The following is a 21,887-nucleotide window of genomic DNA, read 5'->3' on the forward strand; positions in this document are numbered from 1 at the left end:
TGGAAGCATCCTGGTGGGAAAGGCTTCCTGTGTCTTTGACAACAAGGGGGACACGTGTGGCTGTACTGAAGAGGAAGAGGAGGAGAAGGAAGTCCAGGGAGGAAGGCAGGGTTGCCTGAGGCCTGGTAGGGCAGAGGGGTAGGGGTCAGGGCAGGGACAGAGAACAGAAAGGAGAACACCAGCTATGCCTATACCTCCCTGAAGCCCTGGATGTCAGGCTGGAAACCCAGGGGTCTGGGTCTCATGTACCCCTCACCATTGGATGTTTGTGTTCCAGATAATTACCTGCTCAAGAATGGCACCTCGGATGTGTTACTGTGTGGCAACAGCTCCGATGCCGGGTACGTGAAGCCCACCGCCCAGATATGCTGGCACTTGCTGTTTGTGTCCTTGACCTCAGGGGCGGTGAGGCCTTCCCCTGCCTCCCTTTCTGCTGGGACCCTCAACTTCCCCTCCCCACCCCCACCACCGAGGAGACAGCTGTGAAGGAGGAGCAGAAAGGACAGGGACAGGTCTGCAGGGAGGTCCAGTGGATCCCCAAGGAGGGGGAAGGCAGGACTGAGAGAGCAGCCAGGAGCCCCATAGACCCCCACTCATCCATTCCCTTCCTGCAGCACGCCATGGCTGCTCCAACCCACTCCAGTCTTCACTTCCTTCCAGTGGTACCCAGAGATGCCCTGTAGCCCCACATAGCTTTCAGGGCCCTGTGCACGCAGTGGTCAGTGTCAGTGCAACTGTGTCATGGGGTATTAGAGGGAGGGGGCCCCACGAGGTGCTCTGTGGGGTTGTACATCCACATCTCAGTATGATATTCCAGAGCCCGTATTTGCTGCCCCTTTTCTGTCGTTAAGGAGATTTTCTGGAGGATCTTAGGGCTTTAGCAGGTAAAGAGGTGCCTTGACTGCATCCCCTTTCTTGCTGAGTAAGTCTCAGTCTCTCTCTCTCTCTCTCTCTCTCTCTCTCTCTCTCTCCCTCTCTCTGTCTCTCACACACACACACACACACACACACGGCTGAACCTGTGCCTCTGTGCACAGTTGGGCATATGGGCACATTCTGCAGACATGACCAGGCCCCAGCCCACCCACCCCAGAAGCATTCACCCATGACCCTGCCTTTGCCCTCAGCTCCGCCCTGCTCAGCTCAGCCAAACCTCCCTGCTTTCCCTCATGTGCCTGCTCTGTGCTCAGCTCCCCGTGGGGTAGACAGGCAGAGAAAGAGATGTGCGCCAGGCCCCTGGAGCTTCCTTTCCGTGGGGAGCTGTAACTCAGAGCGTCTGGGATGATGTGCCATGTGGGCAGCAGGGAGCTGGATTTAGACCTAGCAGAATCCAGATAGGTGAGAAAGGGGGAAGACGATGTCCCAGTTGGAAGGCACAGCATGAACGAGGTTGTGGAAGTAGATTTGTGAAACTCAGCCTCACGGAGCAGTGGGACATAGGCTGGGATGCCCTGGGACCTGAGTCAGGCCCAGTGGGGGTCTCAAGGTCCAGGGGCTCTTAGAGCACCGGACAGAGTCTGTGTGTCTGGCCATAGGACATGTCCCGAGGGCTACCGGTGCCTAAAGGCAGGCCAGAACCCTGACCATGGCTACACCAGCTTCGACTCCTTCGCCTGGGCCTTCCTCGCACTCTTCCGCCTGATGACACAGGACTGCTGGGAACGCCTCTACCAGCAGGTGCATGGGTGGTGGGCCAACAGAGACACCAGGTTCAGGGCTTAGGGCCCCATACCAGGACCCAGGGCTTGGGCAGCACAAGTGACTAACCTCATGTGGCCCCAGCAGCTTCCCCACTGGCCAGAGTGACATAGGGGCAGGGAAGGGATGCGGGTCTAGCAAGAAAAGAAGCTCTCCCTTTATGTGAGGCACTCCCTCTGTGAGTGGGACAGTGTTCGACCCTGTAGGATAGATTATTTCCCCTCTTTGGGTATTTCCCCCATAGAGGAACATTCTGCCTTCTCCTGTGGGTGGGACACTCTCTACCTGCCCTCCCAGGCTATGAGTATTTGAACCCCTGGCACAGCCAGACTGGGCAGCTTGGCAATGCTGTGACCAAAAGGGGCCCCAGTGAAGGTGACCTCTGCCCCGTTTCTCCCCAGACCCTGCGGTCCGCAGGGAAGATCTACATGATCTTCTTCATGCTTGTCATCTTCCTGGGCTCCTTCTACCTGGTGAACCTGATCCTGGCTGTGGTTGCCATGGCCTATGAAGAGCAGAACCAGGCCACCATTGCTGAGACGGAAGAAAAGGAAAAGCGCTTCCAGGAAGCCATGGAGATGCTCAGGAAAGAGCATGAGGTGGGTGAGCAGGGCAGCCAAGGAGCCTGTAAACTAAGCCCTTGCCTGATAATGGGTGACTGTAAGCATGGTGCCTACTGTGCTGCTCGTTAAAAGTGGTATCTGTCGTGTGAAGATATTTCCTGTGAATGTGCAATCTGCTGTCTTTTGGGTAAAGATAGTGCTTGTAAGTATGGTGCATGCTGGGTAAAGGCAGGCCCTGCGGGTGTGGTGCATGCTGGGTAAAGGCCCTGCCAGTGTGGTGCATGCTGGGTAAAGGTAGGCCCTGCGGGTGTGGTGCATGCTGCATAAAGGTAGGCCCTGAGAGTGTGTTGCATGCTGGGTAAAGGTAGGCCCTGTGCGTGTGGTGCATGCTGGGTAAAGGTAGGCCTTGCGAGCATGGTGTCTACTGGGTAAATTTCTTTCCTGTGATCATGGTGTCTGTTGGGTTAAGGTGGTGGTTCCTGGGAACAGGTTGTCCCTGTGAGCATAGTGCATATTGGATAAAAGAGATCCGTATGTCCATTGACATCATTTAGCCTGATCAAGGGGAGCCTTCTGGTAGGGTAATGAGGAAGGCCCAAGGTCTAAGGCCTGAACCAGCTCAAAATAAGCACTTGAGAAGCTGGCCTTGACCATCTACAGTTCCCCACATGGTGGATGCTAGAAGCCAATTCCAAACCAAGCCTCTTAGAAACCAGGTTGTGGGCACCAGCTTCTCACTACCCTACTCTACCTCCCTCAGTACTTCTCTTGGGCAGCTGAAACTTCTGGAAAATTCCCTGGCCTCTAGTTCTTCCATTGCTCTATTCAGCATCACCCCCCACACCTGTACACTTCCCTGTCCCTGTCCCCAAGGGCTGCCTACTTCAGCCAGTACTCTTTTCTTCCCTTGATCTTCATCATTCTCAGAAATTCCTGGACAGTCCTCTCTGTGATGCCCTTGTCTTAGGGTAAGTGTACAAGTCTACTTCCTGATAGGGAAAACTAGGACCGAGTGCCTGGCCTGCCTTGGTCTGAGGCTATCCAAAATCTCACTGACTGAGAAATCCTTTCCTTTGCCTCTTTCCAGGCCCTCATCATCAGGGCTGTGGACACCGTGTCTCACAGCTCCTTGGAGATGTCCCCTTTGGCCCCAGTAGCCACCCATGAGAGAAGAAGCAAAAGGAGAAAACGAATGTCTTCAGGGACAGAGGAGTGTGGAGATGACAGGTTCCCCAAGTCCGACTCGGAGGATGGTCCCAGAGCATTGGTAATCCCCGGCGGAGGCTCTGGCCCTCCCAGGGTGGGCCCCTGGTATAGTCAGAGCCACTCACAATGCACTCTAGAGCATCCCTGAACACCCGTCCCACCCCTTCTTGATTCCTACGGTCATTTTTGCAGTAGTGGAGCCTTGGGTGGAGGGGTGGAGCAGATTTGGGTGTTATAATATCCCCAACCTAGGGTCGAGTCCCATAGTAGGAATTGGCAAGAACCCAAGGACATGCCCATATGAGTAAGGGAGCATGACTGACTGGCCCCAATGCTGCCCATGCCATGCATCCCACAGCTATAACCTGCCTCCTCATTCCGCATCCCCACACCCCCACTCCGGTCTTAGCCCCACCTTCAGGCCCAGACAAGCCTGAATCTCAGAGTCCCAAAATTACTGACTTTAGGTGGGTGGAGATCCCAGAAGATGTAGGGTTGCCTGAACTCCCGTACTCTTCCTCTGAACATACCCTGGCCCAACCCAGCCAGTTTTCCTACAATGTGTGTCCGTGCCCTAAGAAGTTGAGCTGGGGCCAATGCCACAGGGGATGAGCCGGGAGCATGTGAAGACCTGTTTTGGTCATGCCACCCTCTCACCATGTCCTCAGAATCGTCTCAGCCTCACTCATGGCCTCAGCAGGACCTCCATGAAGCGGCGCTCCAGCCACGGGAGCATTTTCACCTTCCGCAGGCGAGACCTGGGGTCCGAGACTGACTTTGCGGATGACGAAAACAGCACGGCAGGGGAGAGCGAGAGCCACCGCACCTCTCTGCTGGTGCCGTGGCCCCTGCGTCGGCCCAGCGCCCAGGGCCAGCGCAGCCCTGGGACCCCGGCTTCCAGCCACACTCTCAATGGCAAAAGGAACAGCACTGTGGACTGCAATGGGGTAGTCTCCTTGCTGGGGACAGGTGACCCCGAGGCCACAGGGAGCCGTCTTCTCCGTCCTATGATGCTCGAGCGGCACCCAGACACGGTGAGCCAGTTCCACGATGCAGGCGCCAGGCGGGCCTGGTCTCCCAAACTGGTCACCAGTCGCCAGGTCCAAAAATATGCACCCAGTATTTATTGAACACCTCTTGAGTGCTGGGCTCTAGCTGTCAGTAAATTCACAAACAATCTCTGCCCTTATAGAGCTTCTATGGTAATGGGGGCAGACAGACAAAAATCCAAAGAAAGAAAAATGGGTAAATACGCCCTCTCCCCCCCCCACAAACACATGAAAGTTCATGTATACATTTGCATGGTGTGTAGCACTGATGAGTATGGATGATGTTTCAATATTTAGCACCTGGTAAGATACAGGCACCAGAAAGGCTCTATGCTATGCCACCTATTAGACCTTTATAGCTGTTGGTTCACGGACAATCCCGGGGGTCCAGGGAGAGCAGCCAGAGTGGCGAGTCGACATTCAAAGGTTCTAGGCAGCAGTTTTTCACTAAGTTTGAAATATACTTCAATATTTTACCAACTGGTAACTTAGTAGCAGCCCAGGTAATAAGTGTGTGGGGGGAGAACAAAGAAAGGGCACTGGGAATGCCACCCGTTAGCAGGCAAGGGCAGAGCCTTGGGGCTCTGAAACAGAGAAGTGCTGTAGAGGAGTGGTTAGCACCCAGACACTAGACGAACTGGGTGGGAATCCCAGTTCACAGCTTGCTAGCTGGATGACCTTGGGCAAGTTACTTGATTTCTCTGAGCCTCTGATCTCTCATCTGTAAAATGAATTAAAAATGTGCACCTCAGGATTGTTACAATAATTGCACAGGTAAACATAGGTAAAGCACCCAGGACAGAGCCTGGCAAGCATTGAGTGCTCTCTATATAAGTATATTGATGTTGTCACAATATCATAATGTAATGTAGCATTATTATCTTCTGGGAGAAGTATATTCCAGGCCTAAAGAGCAGCAAATGCAAAGGTCCTGAGGTAGAAGCATGCCAGCTCATTGGAGGAAATACTATGGGGTCAGTGCAACTGGAACAGAGGGTGCAAAGGGGAAAGGAGTGGTGTTATTGTCAGAAGAACAGGCCAGGTCACGAAAGGCCCACCAGAGCTTTGATCATTGAGTTGGCCAATCAGAAGACCAACTGATGATGCCCAATTGACCAGGTGTCCTTGCTGACCCCTGTCCCCCTCCCACAATGTCCAGAGCAGCCCCCCAGGAGAAAATAGAACATGTGGCTCAGCCCCTAAGACCTGCAAACTTTCTGCGGAAGCTAGGGCAGAGCAGGGAGACGTGAGCAGGAGATATAGGTAGGCTCAAGCCAAGCTGCCTGTTTTGCTCCAGCTCAGACACTTGTTCTAGCTATGGGACTTGGTACAAGTTAAATAATCTATACCTCGATTTCCTCATCTGTAAAGTGTAAATAAAAATAACGCCTATGTCAGCAAGTTGTGGTAAGGACAAAAAGAGTTAAACAGGTCCAGTGCTTAGACTGGTACTTGGATCATATTCAAGTGATTGTCTATTATTATTGAACAAGAAGGAGTCAAGACTCCTGGGGTGCGTTGCAGAGCAGCTGGAGCATTCATGCTGCTTTGGAGCAGGGAGTGAAGAGGAGAAGGGGATGATCCTGGGAATCCGTGGGGGAAAGAGGAGGGGCCTCAGGGAGGGTCTGGGGGGTTGGCGAGGTACCCTGCCCATCCCCTGGAAGGTGGGGTGTTTGGCTTCCCAGGAATGCCCCTACCCCAGTGACCGCAGGTCTAGCCCTGGAGCCTCAACGTGATGGAATCATGTCAGCAGCTGGAGGACTAATAGAATTTCCTAATCTCATTAGGGAGAAAATTGTCTCATTGTACTGTACATGTCGGGAGGCATCCAAGTTCAAACACTTCATTACCCGGAACTCTGACTTCACCCAGTCTCACTTCTGCGGCCCATTTCTAACCTTAAAGGGATTAGCAGGCCAAGATGGGGTCATTTGCAAAGTTAAAGGAATTAACACTAAGGTGGAGACATTTGAAAAGTGGAAGAGATTAGCTAATTGGAGGCCCCTGGGAGTGCCCATCTAGGCTTCCACTAAGTCCCCAGTAAGACACCTCTGCTTAGTTCTAGTGTGCACACAAATCACAGTGTCTAGCACATATTGGGGCTTAATCAATATGGAGAAGAGGAGAGAAAGGCCTTGACCCAATAGACAACTCGCGTTTAATGGGGAAGGAGGTGAAGATATACTTTGTCCCCTGCCTGTATGAGAGTGGCTAGTGGAAGAAGGCCAGATGGTGGGGGGAGGCATACTGAATAGCCATTTCCCCTCCATGCATTATGCCTCCATCCTCATTTCCCCTGGGCATCTGGCAAGTGAAGGGCAGAGCCAAACCTCCCCGATTCCTAAGTACTGGTTCATCAAACTAATATTTATCTAGGGCCAGCCTGCTCCCTGAAGTGCCAGGCAGTGTTTGGGGCGCTAGGCTTATAGTAGTAAACAAAAAGGACAAACTCTATCCACGTGAAGTTTGCATTATAATTGAGAAAACAGACAATAAATTGATAAATATTTTCAAGTAGGAACAGAATCAAGTGATCAAAAGTTGGCAAGGGGGAGGTTTGGGGGAGGTGCTACTTTAGTTAGAATACTCAGGGAAGGCCTTCCCAAGAAGGTGAGTTTAAAATTGACCAGCAAATGACATTAGGGAGCCAGCCACAAAGACTGGGGAATAGGAGGGCCTGACAAGGCCAGGTGTGGAAGAAAAGTTTGGATTTACTCTCACAATGGAACATAGGGGAGAGGGCTGTTGATCAGAGGAATAACGTGATGAGATTTACTTTTTAAGAGAATCCCTTCCTACTGTGTGGAGAACAAGGAAGAGAAGGAAAAAAGAGGCCAGTTAGACAGTTATTGAGAAGTTTTAGTAAAGAGATGATTATGACTTGTGCTAGAATGGTGAATCAGTCAGCCCTTGCCACATAATGCCGTGTAACACTATTCTAAAAGTCAACGACTAACAATGAGCATTTATTTTCACACTTACATAACTGCAGGTTGGTTAGGATTTGGCTGATCGAGGCTAGACCTGTTAGGCAGCCCTACTTCAGACTGCATGTGAGCTGGGCCTGGCCCCATACCCTGGGTTAGCATTAGGGCGATTCCATGTGTCTTTGTTCTGGAGCTCAGGCTGAAAGGGTGGCAGGCACCCATGGGAGCTCTTTTCATGGAGGATTACTGGAGCACAAGATCAAGGCAAATGGTACAAGGGCATTTAAGGCATTTAGTCATATCATACCCACAAATATTTCATAGGCCAAAAGCCAGTCTCTTATCAGTGGGGCAGAGGAGTTTATTTCACCCAGAATGGGAGGGGAAAGAGAGTAAATATTTGCTGAACAATAACCCAACATGTCACAGATGATAAAAGAGGAGAGAGAAGTGGGGGGGATTGAAGATGCTTGTGAGTTGAGCTGGCCAAATTTGTCATTGTGTTGGACCGAGGGATGCTACCCTTGCACCTGCCACCTTAGCCCTTTTGGATGCTTACCAACCTCTGCTGGAATGATCCTTCCATGAGTGGGAGCTTACCACCTCTCTAGGCCACATTTCAAGACAGTCCCACCAATTGCAAAAGCTGACCTTATCTGGACTGAGATCAATTTCATGACTACCCCAGGCTCTGGCTCTACCACGGAGTAACCTGAGCCCATTTTCCCTTTTGCCCTACAGAGATTATAAATCTTTAATTCAGCTTCTTTAGCTTCACTGCTGCATGCTCATTAGCCCAGTTCCTTCTGCAGCACTGGCCCAGGCACATGAGCTATGTCACGTAGGGCCCAGCTATATGAAAACTTTGTGGGCCCCTTTATTCACCAGGTGATAAGGCTCTGAGTAGCTCAGAGAATGTCTGCCTACCACCCCCATTCATCAGGGCACTCCACAGCTCTCTTTTCAATCCTGGTTCTTTCACTTATAAAATGATGCATGCCGGGGTGCACAGGTGATTTAGCGGTGCACGGGTGGTTCAGTGGTAGAATGTTCACCTTCCATGTGGGAGACTCGGGTTCAATTCCTGGACCATGCACACACACACACACACACACACACACACACACACACACACACACACACAAAAGATGCATGCACGTTGAAAAACCCCAACAATGCTGAAGTGCATAAAGGGAAAAGTGAATATCTCTCACTCCTTCCAGGCCCCCACCATCCTACCTCTCAGTATCCACTTTAGCAATTCAGTGTCACTGTGTATTCTTCCAAATTTTCTTACTGTTTTTCATCAAACTGTCTTGGAGATGCTTCCATGGGAGCACCCACAGAACTGCCTCATTCTCTTTATTGCCTGTATCATAATCTAGAGTCAGATTGTATCCATAATTGATTTTAATAGTCTTCCTATTGATTGGTTTTTTCCATTTTTATGATATTAAGAACAGTACTGCTATGAACATCATTGTACGTATATTTTTGGTGCACATGTACAATTATTTATGAAGTTAGATTACTAGGTGAGGAATTTCCAAGCCAATTTTAAATTTTCTTGGTAGATACAGCCAACTTGCCTCCACGGAAGTGCCCACTAGCCATGTCTCAGGTTTGCACAGTATGCTTTTATTAATGTCCTCTTATAGCATGTTAGATTTTTTTGCAGCTTTTTTATGCTCTCGATTCTAGGTAGCTTGTGGTCAATTAAGGCTCCCAAATCGTTGGAGCATGTGCTAATGTATATAACAAGCTGTCTGATCCAGACAGGATCTGACCAGTACAATAACTTGGTGTGTGTAGTTTCCTGTCTACACTCAAAAATCACCACTGGTGAGAAGTGGTGAAGGAGAAAAGAGAATGAAGGAAACAGTGATTAGACAGGGTATGTGTGGTGGAGGTCAGTGGCGGGGGCAAGGTGGAAATGGGTGTAGCTGGAAGGGAGTTGGGAACAGAGGAACCCAGCATCTCATATCCCATCAAGACCTCATTCTCCCCGCCGTGACTTCCCTGGCCTGAATCAGTCAGCTGCTCTAGGTCCAGCAGGGCTAGGGCTTGGGGAAGGACCCCCGTCCCCAGGCTGACACGTATTTCCTGTTTTCTCACAGACCACTCCGTCAGAGGAGCCAGGCGGGCTCCAGCTACAGACGCCCCAGGCTCCGTGTGCAGATGGCTTGGAGGAGCCGGGAGAGCGGCAGCGGGCGCTCAGCGCAGTCAGTGTCCTCACCAGCGCACTGGAAGGTCAGCACACAGTGGGGCGTCCAGATACTCCCTAGCTGATGTAGGCAACCTTGCACTTCTCCTAGTCTGAACCAGGCACAGCCTTCTCCCCACCCTGCCTGTCCTGGCCTGCTTTGGACATTCCCACTATTTTCCCGGACTTTGCTGTCCTATGTAACCTTCTAGGTCCCTCCCTGTCCTAAATGTCTTTTCATCTCTTTCAACTTGTTCTTTCCCAGATATAACCATGTCTGTGTCTCTTCCAGGTATTCCCACATCTATCTCAGCCTGTCTCAGGCTTTTAGTCTCATTCTGTCCTCTCCCAAGCAGACCTATACCTGTCCTAGTCTATTCCCAGCCATTCCTGTAGCTATCCCACACTGTTCCAGGCATCCCACATCTGTTCCCGCCAGTTCCCATCTGTTCTAGTCTGTATTTGGGGCACGTGCACACACACACACACACACACACACACACTCATCTTATTACCTATTGTCCTTGTGTACTCACATCTATTTCCACCCATCCCAGGCATTCTCCCATCTGCCCTGACACATCCCAGATGTCCACATCTTTTCCTTCCTAGACATCCCTGGTGTCCTTAGGCCTAAATTTACCTGTCCCAGATATCATCTCTCTCTTTTAGCCCTTCCTTGGATATCCCCACGTCTCTGTGGGATTGTTGTCTCAAGCAAGTCCACACCTGTCCTAATCTGTCTTGTCCCAGTTTTCCCTATATCCATCCTGGCCTCCTGGCCTTCTGTTCCTCTTCTCTCCTATTTCCAGAGTAAGATGCTAGGACATAAGCCACCCCTTCTCTCTTGCCTTCCTTGTCCCTCTCAAATTGTCCTCCTGTTACTTAGCAGCCCTGTCATCCCTCAGATAAGTCATAAATCTTTTCTGGGACACCACCAGTTGTACATGAGTCAGTCGACAAAAACAAACCAACTCATTGGCTATTTCCCCAGAGTTGGAGGAGTCTCACCGCAAGTGTCCGCCATGCTGGAACCGCTTTGCCCAGCGTTACCTGATCTGGGAGTGCTGCCCTCTGTGGATGTCCATCAAGCAGGGAGTGAAGTTTGTGGTCATGGACCCATTCACCGACCTTACCATCACAATCTGCATCGTGCTTAACACACTCTTCATGGCTCTGGAGCACTACAACATGACAACTGAATTCGAGGAGATGTTGCAGGTCGGGAACCTGGTAAGGGCCATCAGCATCTGGCTCTTAAATGGGCACCCTGGTGTGAGGGGCTCTCGGCCAGCTGGCACAGCCTTCGCAGGTAAGGGAGGAGAGATCCTGATCATAAGAGGATCTTGTAAGGGTAGGAGCCATCACAGAAGACATCTTGAAGAAGGAGGTTTCAAGGTCAGCTTTTAAATTGCTGAGAGCTCTGGACTGGGAATGGGAAGTTGGGAATAAAGTGTATGAAGCTTCCCAGAGGCTGGGAAGCAAAAGTGAGTTGGATTTGAGCCTGAAATGCGTGGGGATGTGAGATTTTGAGTTGATGGATGGAGGCGAATATTTGCAGAAAGAGGCATTCTCTTGTAGACAGAGTTTGCGTATGTGCTCACCAGGGTTTGTTGTGTAAGGGAGAGGATGGATGGAGGGATGGGTGGTTGGATGTGGTATGTATATCAAACAGAGCCAGGTTTGCATTCCAACTCAGCTCTTACTATGTGACCTCAGCAAATTACTTAGTCTCAGTAATTGGCACAATAAGTATTTGTTGAATTTAATAAGTATAAAATTAGTATGACATTATGAACCTCATTGGAAGCTAATAAGGATTGAATAAGATAAGGTCTGTAATGTGCTTGGCTCAGAGTTTGATAAACAATAAGCACTCCAAATAAATGATTGTGGTGGTTATTGCTGTCATTATTAAAGCGACTGACCCTGGAAGTCAGAATGTCTGGGTTCTAATTCTGATTTTTTTCTTGAGACCAAATCAAGTCCTCCTTCTTTGTTATACAAATGGGGAAACTGAGGCCAGAGAGGGGAGCAGTGGCATAGTGATGGCAGAACTGGGCCTACAGCCATTATCTCCCAACTCCCAGGGACAAGACCCTGTCATCTCTCTTCAGGTAAACCCACAGAGTCAGCCCTTCTCTAGGGGATATTAGAGCAGGGCTGGCAAGAGCCCACTAGCCTCATAAAGGAGCTCTTGGGATCATCATTGAGGTTTGGTGGGGGGAGGGGAGCTCTGGCCACCTAATCTGACTGCAGACCCGGCCTGTCTTGGGCCACCTGCTCAGGTACCCCTATACAGATGGGCAAGTCTCTCACACTGGAGATATATTTTCTTCTCTTGCTCCTTTCCAAACCCAGGAGTCTAAATCATTATCTGCAGGGTATAATCAAATGTTTCACAACTGTCAGTCCATTTTGCTGTAATCTTACTTTTTTTCTTCTTCTTTATTCTATATGTAAACAGAAGGGAAATTTATATTCTCAGTCTGTTGGAGTCTCATGGCAAAATTGTGCCTGGTCTGTGTTGCTTGGTCTTCAAATGGTGATTATGTAGGTTTCAGTTGTGTGTGGATTTATTGGAATGTGACTGTTGGGTTAGACTGAACAGGAAATCAAGTGTGATGAATAGCCCTAGGGCCTTCACTGGATCATTAAACTGTGAATGAACTGCAATTGTGATTCGGGTATTGATAATAGGTCATGTAGTTGAATTATAGCTATGTTTTGTTCTGTTTGGATAGCTTTATTACTAGTATATAAGGCTTTGATTGTCTTGCATTTAATATATCATAGGTAATTTGTTTAAATATTTAAATGTAAAAATCTGAAATCATAAAAAAAGACATGGATAAATTTTGGTATGTGAAAAGCCATGCTAGGCAAGCAGCTAGAAATAAATTCCATAAAAGAGAAGGTTGTTAGTTTGAATAAAATTTAGCCTATCATATATACAGAAGTAAAAGGCAAATGAGACTTTTAGTCCTAGAAATATTATGGAGAAGAAAGCCTGAAAAGTCTCCTACTATGGAACAATTAAAAGTAGTGCATAATATGTAGCAAATATTATTTGAAGTGCATAGGTAAGCTCTCACAAAAATAACAGAAATCTCGAAGTGTCAAAAATAAAGGAGAACTTTAAACCCGTAACTGTAAACATATGAAATGATTCTGTAGTTGCCCCGAGGGGAGTTTCCTGATTTTGGTAATGTGGGGGCTTAAGTTTTAATGAGCATATAGAGACAAGACACTCAGCATTGGGATAGTGTGAGGTAGGAGGTTGGATTAAATGACCCCACAAGGATATAACCACACATTCAATAAAGAACCAGAAAAATTCATACACTCTGATACTGGGAAATGATAGAGAAAGAAGTTTGTCTGTCTCAACCAGGGCTGGAGGGCATGGGGGAGTAATCCCTGAAAGTTTTTAACTCTGAATTTGGCCTTATACAGACTTGGAGTTCAAATTATACCTGAGTGGTCCTGGAATCCATACCTGAAAGTGTAACATACAGAGTGATCTTAGATGACATCTTGGGGCTCCATAACCTCTCTGGAAGAACACACTTTTAACCCAGGCCAAGCTGCATGACCCAAATTACAAAACACACAAGGAAATACTCTACTATGAGCAGAAACCAGAAGACACACACACACAAACGTACATACACAATGAGGCTTAACAGTGTTACAGGAGGGAACTGTTGAATAAAGATGATACAATAAGAATGCTTATAATGACTAAAGACATAAAAAAAGGAATTAAAAATGTAAGAAAAGGATAAGAAAACTTTTAAAAGAACAGATAAAATTTCTAGAAATGAAAAACATAGTCACTGAAATGAAATGTGCAGTGTACTTTTATACATTTGCACAATGTACAAATGAAATAACATACTAATACAGTAGTGAGATAAATTAATATAAAATTAGATCCGAGGAAGTTTCTTACAATGTAGTGCAGAGAAATGAAGGGACAGAAAATATGAAATAAAGGATAAAAGATACAGAGTCATGCACCAAGAAAAAAAAAAAACACAAAAGCTATAGAGTCAGAATCCAAAGGTGAAGCATACAACTGGAAGGAGCTCTAGAAGGAGAATATAGGGAGAAGGAGAAAATGAGAACAAGAGAATATTTAAAGAGAGAATGACTGAGAAAAAGATGAACCGTTGGGTTCAAGAATTATAATACACACTGAACAGAATATATAAAAATAAATATATCTAGACATGGCATAATGAAACTACTGAACAACAAAAGCAAAGACAGAATAAAGCAACCAAAATAAGGAAAGAGTACCTTCTAAGGAACAAAATTAGGTAGGTAGCAGACTCTATAATAACTTCATCAGAATTCAGAAAACAGTAGAAAAATAGCTTCCAAGTGCTGAGAGAAAATATTTGACAACCTAGTATTCTATACCCAGCTAATCTAACACTCAAGAAAAATATTAAAAACATTGTTGGAAAAACACTGAGAGAGTTTGCATTTCAGTCTTTGAAATAACAACCAAATTTTGTACCTTAGGAAGAAGTAAAATAATCAAAGAAGACAGATTTGAGATATAAGAAGGAATGGTGAGCAATAAAATGGGTAATAATATGGTTAGAGGTAAGCAAGCGTTAACTGCATAGAACAATAACAATTATGATAACAATTTGAGAGTATTAAAAAGATGGATCAAGTTAATGGTCAACAATAGCATATATGGTAGGCATGGGGGTAGGGGCTGGAGTTGAAGCAAGTTTAAGTTCCATGTCTAATTACCTTAGACTCTGTTAACTGAAGCCTGGGTGTAAAACTTTTAGGATAATTCCTAAGAAGCTAGGAATAAACTGTCTTAATTACTAAACCAGTTCAGTGGAAAATGGAGAATTTCTAAAATTCTATCTAATAGAATAAAGAAAAGGAGATAGAAATGCAAAATATAGAGAGAGACAAATTCAGGTGTATCATAAATCACAATAAATAGAGGTAAAGTCACACTTAGAAGACATATTGCCAGATTGGTTAAAGAAATAAAATTCAGCTCTGTCTTGTTTATAAAAGAGAGCCAAAATATAAGGAATCAAGAAAAGGTTGAAGAAAAAAGAATGGAAAATGATATACCAGCCTAAAGAAAATTGATGGCACTATATTAATATTGAACAAAATTAGCCTAAAGCAAAAGTATTTTGAATAATAAAGTGGTCTACAACATAAAGGTAAAGATAAAAGTCACCAGGAATATATTATACATGGTATATAATAACTTGTATTCACTAAGATACATAGCTTCAAAATATGTAAGGACAACATTAAGAAAAAAATTTAACAGTCCCCGCAATCTTAGTTAGAGATATTTAACACACCTCCCTCAGTAATTGATAGATCAAACTGACAGAAGATTAGGAAGAATATAGAGAACCAGAATAGTGGAAATAAAAAGCTTGAGCTTTTTATACCAAAGACTAGGTATCATGAATCCTTCATTCTGCGATCATTGTGCAATTAAATTAGGACACAGAAACAGAAAGGTAAATTATATTTTTAAAAACTGTATTTGGGGGGCAGGCCACGGTGGCTCAGTGGCAGAGTTCTCGCCTGCCATACCGGAGACCCAGGTTCAATTCCCAGTGCCTGCCCATGCAACAGAAAAGATTAATAAATAAATAAAACCATAAGAAAAGATAAAAATATAGAACAAATCAAATCCAGCAGGGCCTGTTTAAGAAAATTTTTAAAAATAAAGCAAAAACTCTTCATGGTCAAGTTGGCTTTATTTCAGGAATGCACAGGTGGTTAATGTAATTTACCAGTCTAACAAAAAGCATATGATTGTCCCTTAGATGTGGAAAAATTACTTAATAAAATTACACTTTTTATGATAAGAACTCTTAGCAAACTAGAAATAATCTGTCAATGATATCTACAAAGACCTACATCTAAATATTATACTTAATTGTGAGACATTAGCAGCTTTTAAAGTCAGAAACAAATACGAGCAATGATGATGAAGCTGGTGGTAATGATAGTGAACTCTTCTTCTGCACCTATGTGAAGGAGGTGTTATTATTATCATCCCTATTTTACTGATGAGGGAACAGCAGCACAGAGTAGTCCAATAACGTATCCAAGGTCATTCTGCAAGATCCAAGTTTGGCTCTAGAGCAATGCTTTTAACCACTGCATTGCACTGCTGTGCTATAGTCTAGCATTGTGCCCATCTCTCTCCCTCCAGTCCAAACTGTACTGGAGACCCTTGGCAGCATGGTAAGAGAAAAAAAAAAAAGAAAGAAGAAGGAAGGAAAATAGATCTGACATTATTTCAAATCGTCTTGTCTAAATAGATAATCCAAGAAAATCTACAGAAAGGCTATCAGAGCCATAAGAGAGTTCCATAGTGTTTGTGGATACAGGCTCAATATGCGAAAATCATGTTTCTAGTCACCATCAATGATCAACTGGAGAAAGTAATGTTTAAAAATGAACACTTAACAATATCAGTAAAAACCATGAGAAATATAGGGATAAATTTAATTAAAAATGTGTAAATTTTGTGAAAATTATAAAACTGTTAAACATAAAAGAAGATGTAAATAAGTGGTGAGAGATGACATTTTCATGGATGAAAGGCTCTATGGAGAGATATCAGTTCTTCCCACTTCACCTATAAATTCAGTATAATCCCAATAAAAATCTCCACAAACTTTTCTCATGGAACTTGATAAGTGGACTATAAAATTCATATGGAAAGGTAAAGCCTATCCGGATAAGTTGAAGAATAAGGTGTGGAATTTACTCTATTATATATTAAGAGCTATTATAAACCTATATTATTAAAACATTATAGCATTGGTACAGAGATAGAGAAACAGAAATGAGCGCAACAGAATTGTGAGCCCAGAAATACAGCAATGTGTATTTGGAGCCTAGTAAACAACAGAGCATTATATATCAGTAGGAAAAGGATGGACTATTTAATAAATGATGCTGGTAAGACTGGCTATTCATAGGAAAGAAAATAAATTTGAATCCCTGCCTCACACCATACTCATGAATCAGTTGCAGGTGAATTGGATTTAAAACCTAAATGTGATAAAGCAAAATTTGAAGGCTTTTAGAATAAAAACATAAGAAAAAATTTTAAGGCCTTGGGGTCAGGAAGGATTTCTTCAACAATCCATAATAGTTATACCATGAAGGAAAAGATTGCTAAATTTGCCTATATCAAAATTTTGACTATCTGCACAATAAAGGATACTATAAACGAAATGAACTCACCACTAGGCAAACTGGAAATTGTTATCTTGAAAAGTATGTAACTAGAAAGACATGGAATCCAGAATCTATATTGAATGCTTATACTTCACTAGGGAAAAGAATGGCAACCCAATGGTAAAATCAACCATAACACTGGGCAAAGGAAATGACAGGCAAACCACAGAAGAGGAAATTCAGATTGTTAGAAACAAATGAAAAGACTCACAGAGGGATGCAAATTAAAGCAACACTGAGCTGCCATTTCTTACTCATAAGAGAGTAAAAAACAGTGCTTCCGTATTTTGACAAGAGATGTGAAGCAAGTAAAACTTATTTTCTAAGGGTGTAGCTTTGGTACAGCTATTCGGGTGAGTGTCTTAGTTTGCCAGTGCTGCAATGACAAATACCACACAATGGATTGGTTTAAACAGCAGGGATTTATTGTCTTATGGTTTTGGAAGCTAGAAGTCCAAAATCAAGGTCTTAACCGGACATGTTTCCTCCCAGAGTCTGTAACGTTCTGGTGCTGCAACCTTTGGAGTCACTTGGCATCTATCTCTGCCTCCAATACATGACAATCTTCTTCATTTTCTGACTTCTTCCTGCTTCTGGCTTCTAAGGACTTCATCCTTATTGGATTAAGGTCCGCCCTCTTAACTAATAATAGCATCCTCAAAGGTCCAGTTTACAAATGGTTTCTTACCCACAGAAACATAGACTAAGACTTGAGCATGTATTTTTTTTGGGGTTCAGTTCCCAAAGGTCTGCCCTCTGGATTCCAAAAAGATATGTTCTTCCCACATGCAAAATACGTTCACCCCATCCCAACATCCCAAAACCCTCAAGCCATTTCAGTAAATACTCTAAGCCCAAAATCTCATCAAAATCACTTATGGGTATAGTTCATCTTGGGGCAAAATTCCTTTCCATCTGTGGAAAAATATTAAAATATTTTGCAATTTAAAAAATGCAATACAAGGAAACAATAAATCAGGAAAATTGTTGTAATACATATGGAAGACAAAAGGGTAATATTCTTAATATATAAAGAATATTTATAAGCAGTACCAGAAAAAAGCAAGCTCCCTAATAGAAAAATGAGCAAAGAACGTGAATAGGCAATTTCACAAAAGAAGAAACACAAAAATTAAAAAAATGTCAACTAAACAACAATAAGAAAAGCCCTTTCCCCTTTTGGATTGGAAAAGGTTTTGAGGTTGGAATACCCACTATTAGGATAGATATAGAGAAATAGTTACTCCACGTTGCACATGGAATTGGTTAGGACTGTCTCTGAAGGCCATTGGGCAGTATGTGTCAGGATCTCTAAAAATGTTCATTGATTTCAGAATTCCCTTTCCAGAAATTTATCCTAGAAAAATAACTGGGCCAGTTGATTTTAAAGCATGTGTGTAAAGGGGTACTTATTATAGCAATATTTTAATTAGAGGGGATAAAAAAAACACCCATCGTAGTGGAATGGTTAAACTAGTTGTGGCACATCTTTGTTTTTTTTCTTATCACAGCTGATAAGAAAAAAAGTGATGCTGTAGATGGTGTTTTATTGGCAGGGAAGGGCATCTGCATGGTATTGTGTTTTAAAAGCAGTTTTACAATGTGTTCATTATGATACCATTAAAAGCATATGTCAAGGTCAAAAAGACTTTGGGATCCCCAAATGTCCCCCCACTTCCTCCATTAGCTCTGATGCCCAACAGTCCTCCTGCTAGGAATCAGGGGAGGTGGCTCCTTGCACTCACAGCCTCTGGCTGTCAGGGTGGCACTGTCTCACTGAACCTATAAAACACGGGAACATGCAACAACCTTGATATCTGAAGGCAGTCTCCACCTAGGCCTGGAGCTGCCAGCTGCTCTCAGCAGTTATAATAAATGCTGTTTATGATCACAATTATTACCGTCTCATCCGAAGTATCCACTTTATACCCATTAGCTCTGATTCTCAGAAACCTCCCAGGTAGTTATTATTATCCTCATTTTATAGATGAGGGCACCTAAGGCTCAGCGAAATGAAGAAACTGACCCAAGATCCCACAGTAGCCGACCCTGCTTTGCAACCCATATCTGGCTGCCATTCTCTGAGCATCTTAAGCCATCAAGCTTTGATCACATGGCCTTAGAAAGCCTGGGGGGAACCTGTGCAAGGTACCTGAGGAGGACTGGTACCAAAATCAGGTACTTCTCAAGCTGGGCCCTAGACTCACTGGGAAGCTTTTAAAAATCTCAGTATCTGGGCTACACTCCTGTCCAATTAAACTAGACTCCCTGAGGATGGGACCTGGGCATCAGTATTTTTAAAGTCTTCCAAGTGATTCCAAAGTGTGCCAAGTTTGAGAATCACTGCTTAAAAACAGCACTTCTCAAACTTCGAATCACCCAGGAATCAGGTCAAAGTGCAGCCTGATTCAGCGAGTCTGGGAATGGGCCTGAGAGTCTACATTTCTAAAGAGCTTCCAGGTGATGTTGATGCTGTTGGCCCCCAGAGGTTTTGTTTATCATTTCCACTGAGGTATTCCATCCCCAGAGCCTCTTCTCTCTTCCAGACGTCCAGCTCTGATATCTGGGAAGCTAGGCAAAGTGAGGAAGCGGGGGTGGGGAGGGGACTCTTTTCTGAGCTTCCTTTGGAGGAAATAAGTATTAGCGTTTATTGCCTTGTCAAACAAGCCTTCCTGAGGATACACCCACCCGGCATGCCTGGAGGCAAAGAAAGAGGTAACCCAGGCCCCAGGCTTCCAGGCTCAGGGCAGCCCAGCGCAGGAATGCTGCTGAGTGAGGACTTTGACAGTGGCTATGGGAGGTCCGAGGCTGGGCAGGGAAGGCCTGCTGGAAGTCGGGGAGGTGGAGCTGGGTGCTGCACGGTGGGGAGGACACGGGTGTGCTGAAGATCAGAGGCCCAACTGTTTGCACATTTATTCAACAAATATTGGTAGGCTGCCTGTGTGGTGGGCACTATTCTAGGTACAGTAAGACGGAAAAGGTCCCTTCAGTCACCAAGCTTATATTCCAGCTGGAGCAGATTCAATAAACAAATGCCTAGCTGCTTGTATGTCAGATGCTGATATAAGAGTGAGAGAAAAATAAAGCAAGGAAGGCCAGGGTGGCATGTTCAGGAAGCCCCCCTGATTAGGTGGATTTTAAGCAGAAACTGGAGTAATGTGAGCTATGTGGATGGGGAGGGGAAGAGGGCAGCCATGAGCCAGGGAAAGGGAGCAGCAAGTGCAGTGGCCCTCAGGAGAAGAGCAAAAGGAGGCAAATGTGGCTGGAATAGGGAGAAATGGGAGATGGGGGCAGGGGAGGATAAATCACTGGAATGGGATTGGATGCTCGGGAAAAGGGGCTGAACCCAAAGATGCCTCTCCCATGTGTGAAGGCAGCCCAAGAATTTGACCCCAGACTGGAAAATTTCCAAGTCTCTCCCTTCCCCCAAGAACCTGGCTGCTGGAGGAACAGTTCACTATGGGCACAGGTACTAAGGGACCACTGAAGTCCTGGGGCTGGTGGGTGGATGGCAGAGATGCCCACCCCACCTGCCATCTGATGCCTCCCACATCTCCTTGACTCATACCCACCCCCATAGGACCTTGTCTGAGCAGAGGGGCAACCAGCAGAGGCCTCTCTCCGTATTTTTAGCACAGAGCCCTGTCAGGATGGGTGCCAAGGGCAGGGTGACCATCCCTCCTACTTGCTGACTCCCTGGGACTCTGCTTACTGAGGCTGGGGAGCGTGTGACTCATGAGTCACTGAACCAGGCAGAGCCCAGCCTCTGTGGACCTCAGGTGTTTCCAAAAGGGAGAACTGGTAGCTCCAAGTCTTGAAGGTGACAGTGCTAGACTTAACTTCTAGTTCTAAAACTTATTAGCTCTGTGACCCTTAGCTTGTTACTTAACCTCTCAGTGCCTCAGTTTCCTTACCTATAAAATGGGTAATATGATACTTTCCTTATCCGGTTCTTGGAAAGATTATAAGAAACAGCGCATGCATGTGCTTGGCATATAGTCAGCCCTTAAGAAATAGTGGCTGGTTATTATTATGGTGAGAAAAGTTCATCCTGGAGGAGGAGGAGCAGAATGGAATGGACAAAGGTCCTGAGCCATGAGAGGCCATGAGTGCTTGCAGGAATGCATTGGCAAAGCACGTGTGGACAAGGGAGCTTCCTGTAAGAGGTGGGCTGGAAAGAGGCTGTGGCTGGGTCATGTCATTGCCCACCTCAACCTGCCGTGCTCCTGGGCTGTTTCTGAGGGCTGGGCTGGCATGTCATGCTTGGTCAGCAGCCTAGAGAGTCAGGGACATCAAGCTGGAGAAGAGAAGAGCCTTATGCCCAAGGGGCTGGGGTGTGGCCGAGCACACAGAGGAGTCACCAGGCACCGGGCAGTGTGGTGCCATCAGAGCCAGCAACCCAGGAGGCAGACCCTGCCCGGAGCAAAAGTCGGAAGGTTGGGTACCTCTGGCTGGCCAGGGAGTCTTTCTAGCCCAAATATCAGAAACCCTGATTCCCGCTCCCTCCTTTCCTCAGGTCTTCACAGGGATCTTCACGGCAGAGATGACCTTCAAGGTCATTGCCCTCGACCCCTACTACTACTTCCAGCAGGGTTGGAACATCTTCGACAGCATCATCGTCATCCTCAGCCTCATGGAGCTAGGCCTTTCTCGCATGGGCAACCTGTCGGTGCTGCGCTCCTTCCGCCTGGTACCTGGCCGGGCCCACTGCAGGGAGTGGGGGTCGGGGACTGGGGCACCAAAGCACACCCCAACAAGGTCACCCCACAGACTCCCCTACTACCTTGATCCATCATGCCTTCACCCAACAGCCACTTGCTAGGTGCCCCTGGGTGCCAAGCCCAATGGTGATGATGAGAGGGGTACAAAGGTGAGCAAGACAGGAGACATCCCCTTAGAGAAGCTCTCGGGGCAGCCATCTGATGATTTGCATAGCCCTTTCTGTTTCACAATGACCCCTTTAGTGCTCACAGGCTCC

At 45.9% G+C, this 21,887-nt stretch overlaps 1 protein-coding gene across 2 annotated transcripts in view; it reads left to right on the forward strand.

Moving 5' to 3' along the window:
* SCN5A (sodium voltage-gated channel alpha subunit 5) overlaps positions 1-21,887 on the forward strand; it is a 79,840-nt gene that overhangs the window by 24,044 nt on the left and 33,909 nt on the right. For both annotated transcript variants that reach the window (XM_077129773.1, XM_077129772.1), the window contains 8 exons: positions 278-341; positions 1,536-1,677; positions 2,100-2,297; positions 3,349-3,528; positions 4,136-4,501; positions 9,561-9,693; positions 10,641-10,879; positions 21,426-21,599. In XM_077129773.1, coding sequence (XP_076985888.1) covers positions 278-341; positions 1,536-1,677; positions 2,100-2,297; positions 3,349-3,528; positions 4,136-4,501; positions 9,561-9,693; positions 10,641-10,879; positions 21,426-21,599 — 1,496 coding nt within the window. The remainder of the gene's footprint in view (positions 1-277; positions 342-1,535; positions 1,678-2,099; positions 2,298-3,348; positions 3,529-4,135; positions 4,502-9,560; positions 9,694-10,640; positions 10,880-21,425; positions 21,600-21,887) is intronic.

This window comes from Tamandua tetradactyla, chromosome 15 (assembly GCF_023851605.1).
Source record: "Tamandua tetradactyla isolate mTamTet1 chromosome 15, mTamTet1.pri, whole genome shotgun sequence".
In the NCBI taxonomy this organism is placed as follows: Eukaryota; Metazoa; Chordata; class Mammalia; order Pilosa; family Myrmecophagidae; genus Tamandua; species Tamandua tetradactyla.